General features: G+C 36.9%; 1 protein-coding gene across 1 annotated transcript in view; it reads right to left on the bottom strand.

Annotated features, from left to right (window-relative positions):
• LOC107657551 (mediator of RNA polymerase II transcription subunit 13-like) overlaps positions 1 to 5,989 on the bottom strand; it is a 37,586-nt gene extending 31,597 nt beyond the window's left edge. The window contains exons 1-3 of the mRNA XM_016445690.1: positions 5,905 to 5,989; positions 3,217 to 3,451; positions 1,857 to 2,025 (exon numbers count right to left, since the gene is read on the bottom strand). Of these exons, the coding sequence (XP_016301176.1) occupies positions 1,857 to 2,025; positions 3,217 to 3,451; positions 5,905 to 5,973 (473 nt within the window). The 5' untranslated portion in view covers positions 5,974 to 5,989. The remainder of the gene's footprint in view (positions 1 to 1,856; positions 2,026 to 3,216; positions 3,452 to 5,904) is intronic.
• Between the last annotated feature and the right edge of the window lie 2,137 nt (positions 5,990 to 8,126).

The following is an 8,126-nucleotide window of genomic DNA, read 5'->3' on the forward strand; positions in this document are numbered from 1 at the left end:
GTCTCATGTTTATAGGACCAAAAATGTCTGATTGGCTAGTAATGTTAGTTTGGTTGAGAGTGAAAGCTGTGTTCCACTCATACATTGGTAGACGAACTCATTAACTCAAACGTGATATCAACAAGTTTTGCACGGTGCCAGAGAACTTTAAGCCCTGCTAGTGTGAAACCGCATAGTCAGTGTTTTGTGAGAAGAGTAAGCTCTTTAATTAAAACTTAGAGGAAGCAGCCACACTTTCCAGCTCTTGCATCCTTAACTGACACTGAGTGCACTGTGCGCACAGTAGGGTTGGGTACCGAACTCGGTACTTTTAAGGGTACCGACCGAATTGCGTCGGTACTACAGAGTACCGATTCACGTTAAATCAATCGGTGCCAAATTTCGGTACCTGAGAACACATCTGGGCGCATACGCTACAGAGAGAGAAAGACTCTGTGACGTGATGTGATGTCACCCCTGCAACTCGTTCAAACAACACACAGGGCAAACCAAAATGTTCTGAAGTGTGGTTACATTTCTAGGGCCGTAGGAGTCCATTCATAAAATCTCGCGGAATGCCACGGAATTCATACATTTTGGACGAATAAATCAAAAGCAGCCACTGCCACTTAATTCGAATCGCGATATGAACTAGTGTCTGTGAATATTAAAATGCAAAAAGATGGTTTAAATATGAATCCTTTTTTGTTTGAATTTTGTTTACCACACAAATACTGAAGCACGCGTGATGCTCGCGGTGATTTCCGGCCTCTGCGTCTCACTATATGACAGCATGAACACAAAAACGTAATCCCCATAGCTGCTGTGAGTCACTTCACGAGAATTTTACCGTTTCATTTGAGAAAACTAGCATCATCATACTGTATACACACAGAAACTTCATGGCAACCTGTCAAAATAAAAGTACGGTTTAACATGTAACAGAAATATATTACTCTTGTATTACTTTTGTACAGTATATGTATGTACATCTTTAAATATTCCATTTTCTATCAAATTTAAATAAAACAATTAAATGATAAAAAATAAATATTACAACCAGATTAATCACTTAATTGTAGAAAAAAAATACAATTATTAGCCTATTCAAAATTTTTTTAAAGGAATATTCACACAATTTTTCTTCCATTAATTAATTTCAACAGTAAACCTCAGTTTGTTTGTTTGCCAAAAATTAAAGGGTTTCATTTTCATTTGATTTAAAATAAATCTTTAATGCCTTCATTTGATTTTCAGAAAAATTAAACAAGAATTTATGGGGGGGGGGGACTTATTTTTTCACTGAAATAACTGTTTTTGTAATTGAACAGAGAGTAAAGTACCGAAAAAAGGCACGAATTTCATGTACCGATACTGGTACCGTACCGGTTAAAATGTGAACGATACCCAACCCTAGCGCACAGCCACAGCAGGAAGCCGTATCCTCCCACCCACAGACACACCACAACACCTCTATCCTTAGGGAGCCAATGACATCTATGCAAATGAGACAGACAATTAGATGGACCGCACCTTTTGCCCCTCCCTACATTATTCAAATATTTAACTTAAGACAGGCACTTCATTAGGATGACGACAAGCTCTGGTGTAACTCTCAAGCAAACAAACAGAGTATCCCGCGAGGTTACGCGACAGAATCGCTGGCTTCCAGAGCAGGAGCTCTTCCATACACAAGAATGCCACCAGCCTGATGTCACTCGTCTGCTGCGACAAACAATGAGGATCATGCTGTTAAATGCCGCAGCTTACAGCCAGCATCCGCATCGCTGGGCATGAAACCAGGTTATCGCCAAAACGTAAACAAGGCAAACAGCGGTCACAGTTTCAATCATCAGTTTGCACAACTTCTCTTTTACCTTTTGTTGATGGGCTTCTCATCCTTCTCGTAGGGTTTGACAAACCACTTGCCGATACGAACAAAGGATCGGTTCATGAGGCAGCGCTCCAGAAGGTTATGGATGGCTTTGAAGAGCAGCGTTCGGCACTCATAGGTCAGACCGCTCTCCCACGAACCGTCCTCATAACCTGTGAGACACAGAGGACAGATCAGTACTCTATTATATCCACATGCTCAACTGCTGCTGGCCCAGTTAAGAGCCTTTACCATCACTTTTTAGTTAATCATAATGCATAGGGCAAAGACAGATGGATACTTTGGAAGACCACACATATTGCAATGTCGGGCCAGTAGTTCAGATTTCTACCATAATTTTTACTTTTCATTTTCATTTGTCAGAAAAATACACACTACCATTCAAACATTTGCAGTCAGTAAGATGTTTGTATATAATAGAAATTAACACCATTTTAAAAAAATCTAACCAACCCCAAACTTTTGAATGGTAGTGTATTTCTTATTTAACTTTAGGTTAGACAAAAAAAAAAAACATTTTTTTTTTTTATTGGCAATAACAGCTAGAAATTATATCAAGTTATGAAACTATAACATGGCACACAGATGATTTCTTGATAATTATATTCTTGGTTACTCATTATCAAGTCATGTAATTTTCACCTAAGTTAGCCAACAATAACACATCAATGGTCTGATAGGTCACAGGATGGTTATGTCTACTGGCCTTAAACTCATATTTTAGGTTGAGCCCTGTCTAAAGCTCCATCTCAGACCTCTCAAGAGTGTTTGTTGTTGAAAGAGATTTTTATAAAGGAACAAATCATTCAAAGAACCAGGAAATTAACCCAACTTAGCGCTTCACTGACCAAGTATTGATCAAGCTATTATGGTAATAAAAGGTAAATGAGAAACATGTTTTATCCCCCTCCTTAAAACAAGCCAGGCCAGCCAATCTATATAAGCATCGTTAACCACAGTTTCCTCTTCCATATAAGAAGAGCTGCTTATATATTGAGTAAGTCTTATTTGCTATGCAGATATCAATAGTTATGCTAAGAAAAATAAAGTCTCAAAGTCTCACTGCAGACATACTAAAATCCTTGAATACTTTTGCTTTAACGCAACTGCAATTAATGCAGTTAGCAAACCTCAACAACTGCAATATCAATAGCCGGTCTATGACTAATGTCTGGAAAAACACCTCCAGTCTAACCACCAATTTTGCTATGAAAAAAATCAGTATCAAGCCCCGCTTAACCTCTGACAAGCAAAACGTCATCTCTCACTACACATATTTCTAATTGTGTATGCACATGTTACAGTTTGGAAGATGTGTCAGTTTAACAACCAAGCAGACGTACATGATAAGTCATGGTGGACGAGCTCGGCAAAGTTGGGGTCGTCTCCCCACCAAAAGATCCAGAGCTCCCGCCGGCCCGGGGTCTGGTGCCTCCGCCACACGCTCAGCACATCTGCCTTCAGGCAGCGACTGAAGCTGCACAGGATGGGGTCCTCCTCCGTCACCGGGAAGAGGATGGGGGACGAGGTGGGGCCCTGCCATACAAAACACTTCCATTTGATCCCGGTGAGGTCAGCCTAAAGGCAAAGAGAGAGGGAAAATGTGTTAGAAAAATCCATCATGTAGGAAAGCTCAGCAACCAGTGATAAAGCGACAACTCCACTAGGGTTAATAGACATGCTTATGCAAAAACAGCCCAAATGTCAATCTGATTGTGCAACTTTGATAAATGTAGACATGTTAAAGTAGTTTTTCTGTGACTAATGCAAGATGACGCCATCTAACCATGTCCATTAAGCATAGTGAATCAACATAGGCCTATTTGAAATTCACTGTCAGCATTAAGCTCTGAAAAACTTTTGACTTTTGCTAAACTTTCTCACCACTTTGATAAGTATCTGAAAACTTTTCTCATATGCATCATTTGCTTGTCCAAGATTCATCCTACAATTTAGAGTACATTTCAAGTCTATTGTGTATTTGTGTATCTATCAATATTTTGTGCTTGAAATTGCTTTAATGTCCCTTAAATTACAGCTTTCGCAGTAAGTGGATCTTGAATTTAAAAACAACAGATTATAGAAACTACTTTTTTATTCATTATTTAAGATTAACTTTATTCACATGGTTAATAATTACGCTGAGCAACTAGCAGATATGTTACACTGATTCAATTATATAAACTGAAACCAGCAGTAATTTTGCTGAGAAAGCATATTGATTTTGCACTTTTTTTGTGAAATGTAGCCCCAATTATAGAATAAGCCCCAAACAAAGATGAGATGATATTTCCACTCATAATCTGCATTAAAGATCACTTCAATCAAGTTCACAGTCTGACCTGGATTACTGTAGTAATGCAAGTAGTTTATCCAACATGTCCATAAAAATTATGAGTGCAAGATGGAAGTGAAATAAGGCCAGACAGACAGAAAGCTTATCATGAATACTTGGCTCTTGTTTACAGATCACTCTACAACCACAAATTGAAGAAACTAACGTAGGTGTATATAGGAAAATTAGACTTCTATTACCACACATTATATCTACAAATTTCAACAAGCATTACTAGTACATAACCAAGCAGATAATTAGACAGAGACAAAACAAAGACCACAAACAAAGCTAAATAGCTTTTATAATCTGTCCTTTCTTGACAAAGTTCACACATACTGTCTTATCAGGAATGGAAGGACGAGAGTTCATGTCAAGATCACCTTATTTCTCCAGCTGATTGATCACAGTACATTAGAACTTCTAATTATTAAAGGTTTTCTGAAATGTCATGTTTAAATATGCAAAAGAGCCATTATCTAATTAAATATGCACTAATATGCATATATTTCCAGAACAGAAACCTAAACATTCAATTAAGACTCATTTCATTCTGTTGACATATTAAAGGTTTTTACAGAGGGGATTTATTTTTATTACTCGATAAATCAGAAAATACTGTCAACAGCCAGAAAAAATATATATATTTCCACCATGTTTAGGAATAAAATGTTATTTAAATCAAGCAAATGGCACAAACAAACCCCTCTAACTAGATATGAGCACAAATAAAACAATGTGGAAAGTCAGTTATTGTGCCACTATTTTCATTTTTCCAGGTCAAAAAATAAAAAATGTAAAAACTTGGTACAATTAAATTTGACAAAATGTCATGATGAAAAACAACTAACTCAAAATCAATACGTGCTATATAAAGTTTTCTTTTTATGTTCTAAATGTTTGTTCCAACCGTAGGCGTTTTTGATATCTCTTTTTATCACTCCATAAATCAGAAAACACAGTCAACAGCTAGAAAATATATAAAAACATACATTTTCACCATGTATTTTATAATTATATAAAAACCAGATGAGTGATACACAAACAAACAAAACACTCGTGAAAACCTTCAGAATACAGATAAGAAAAAATGTAAACTTTGGTGTATGCAAGTACTACTGAAGTGGAGGTTTCTGACTCAGTGCAGAAGAGAAAAAACTAATTTTGAGAAAATAATATATAATATATTACAACTGAAATCTACAAGCGCAGATAGAAAAGTGTAATAACTACTGAAACGTGTATTTTGGATGTTTTCCTTTCACTTACACGAAAGACGACATGTTATAAAAGCAAACTAGCCTATAATCTCAAAATTAGCCAGTGCATGAAAACAAACAATGGTTTTGCCTGTAGTGTCCTAGATTTGACTTGATATTGTTCAACATGACTCTCCCAAAGGCTGTTTTTCTACTTAAGAGTTACTTCATGCCTACAACTTGCAGCTCGTTCCAGGCAGTTAGTTCAGCAAGTGTTTACCAACGTTAGCAAACACGACCTAAATAACACAACAAAGCCGTATCTCAAGCGCCAACCTCCGTTTACACAACACAAACACACACCTGAATGTCTAATACATATTTACAAACCGGCAGCAGCAGCGGTTTAGTTCGTATTAAGATCAACAGGCCTCTGTTTGTTTGATTGACTGGCCGGCTAAAAATGGCTTCTGGCCCTCAGGCAGTTGATCTCTTACCAGACAGAATAGATTGGAGTGGCAGTCCTCCAGGCTCGCCCCGTTGGGTACAAAACAAGAACTCATCATCAAAGCGCAGTCCGGCGAGCCATCCTCTCTTTCAGATCCCAGGAACAGATAATGCGATGGGTTTTGGCCGGGTCTCCGTCTCTCGGACACAATCAGCAGGACGGGTTCGCGTCCAGCGAGCTAATTAGCTTAGCTCCGCTATGACTCCGCTAGAGGTTACTCACTTAACTTACCAGGAAAAATTGCGCTAAAAACTTCCTGCGCTCATTTACCATGATCCGCGGTGAGATATTGTTCTCCCCCCAGATTTGTTACATCAAATAATATGTAATTTCAGCAGTCCGAGGGGTAAGGGGGGTGAATTCAGCCCTCCCCCTTTAGCTTAGCATAGCATCAGGCTAGCTGGGGTTAGCCTGGCTAAGCGAGGCAGCAACAAACAGTTCAAGCCAGAAGAGTTCAGCTTCAAATTTCACTAAAAATCACTCGCTCCTTTCTAGGTCTTCACCGGACTGTCGTCAACGGCCATTCACGGAGAAGCTGACGATGGAAGTAAAAGGTTCTGGTTAAAAAGTACAGTTAAAAGAGACCAGGCTGTGCTGTGCTCAGCTGTGTCTCACTGGTTTGTTTGAATACATTGGTCGCATCCTTTAATGGCGGCCACAGGGACACAACTCTACTACACTCCACTCCAGTCTACTCTACTCTACTCGGCTCCGAACCGACTGGCAGCGCTGCGACTCGATAGAGGAAAGAGTCGATGCTGGATTCCATAAAGCTCCAAAAGAGTCGACTCACCAATAGAGCGGTCAACTGCTTTTAGGGAGATTTTCGATCTTTTAGATGGGACCCCCATCCTAAAACATAAAAAGCATCTGTATAGTTTATTGTATAAAGGCCCAATTTGTACTATTGTAATAATATTGTAAATATTATTATAAATTTGATTATTTTACAAAAATTACTTTATGTGGAATGTGTAGTTTCTATTGTTATATTTTTACTTTTTTTATTTATAATACTGTACTTTTATATGTTATTTATTTAGCAATTTTTTATTTAAACTTAATTTTTTTAATGAATCATCAATAATGCGATTATTTATTCATTCATTCATTCATTCATTCATTCATTCATTCATTCATTCCTTCCTTCATATTTTTCTAAACCTTTTCACAGACTCCATTGCGGCCCCTTGGAAGTCCCCGGACTCATGTGGAGTGGCAGTATTTTTACAATAAAGTAATTAAATAAATACAATTTTACTCTTTCCACCCAAAATACTAACAATATTTATCATGATATTATTATTTTATGTATCACAATCTATAATGATATCATATATATTTTATTTATATAATAGAGTCATAATGTCATGATTATATATCTAGGTATTTCCACTTTTTCCATGATTACGGGCTAACGGTTTTTAACATGTGTAATATGTTATGTAGGCTGCATGTGTTTGAATGACAATAACAACTAATGGTAAATCTAACCAGGCATTACAAGAAAGTGGAAATTAAGTTGTTGCCACTAATTTCCTTTCTCCATGTCAAAATTAATATTTTTGTAATGTTAATTAAGTTTGATTAATATAACTAAGATTTATATAACTATTTCTATGCACTAAATAAATATTTTGTTCTTTTTCTTGGAATCTTGGAGTCTGATTCATTCCAATTTCACTTGTTATACCAGCATCTATTAAAAATTCGATTGGTGAGCTGTGTTTATTGTGAGTGTGGAAACTAAGCTTTCTGAATCATTCATGAGAGAAGCTGGGCAGGGACTTATGATGACATTGACATTAAAATAATAGCAACTGTGCTTGGCTGCATATATGGATTGATGGAAATACAAGGAGATCATTCGTGAAGTAGTATGGCATTTAAGTTATTGAATGTTTGTTAAGGCTTTGGTGAATATGGCTGAGGATTCATGCTAAGCAGTGAACTAACAATTTGAATCTTATGACTCCTTAAATAAAAAGTCTAATGAATTCATATTAAAATAGACATTTATGCCATAGCTGGACATTAAGTCATGTCAGCTGGACGAAAAATGTCTGGTTTTAAAGCAGAGCCAGTGAACTGCTGTTTCAGATAAACATTTATCATTGTTATTATTTAATAACTTGTTGCTTCCAAATTTGAAATAAAATCAAGTGATGATTGAGTAATACTTATTCAATAGAAAAAAAAATGTTTCATTAT

This window comes from Sinocyclocheilus anshuiensis, unplaced genomic scaffold, assembly GCF_001515605.1.
Source record: "Sinocyclocheilus anshuiensis isolate Anshui unplaced genomic scaffold, SAMN03320099.WGS_v1.1 scaffold255, whole genome shotgun sequence".
NCBI classification, from domain to species: Eukaryota; Metazoa; Chordata; class Actinopteri; order Cypriniformes; family Cyprinidae; genus Sinocyclocheilus; species Sinocyclocheilus anshuiensis.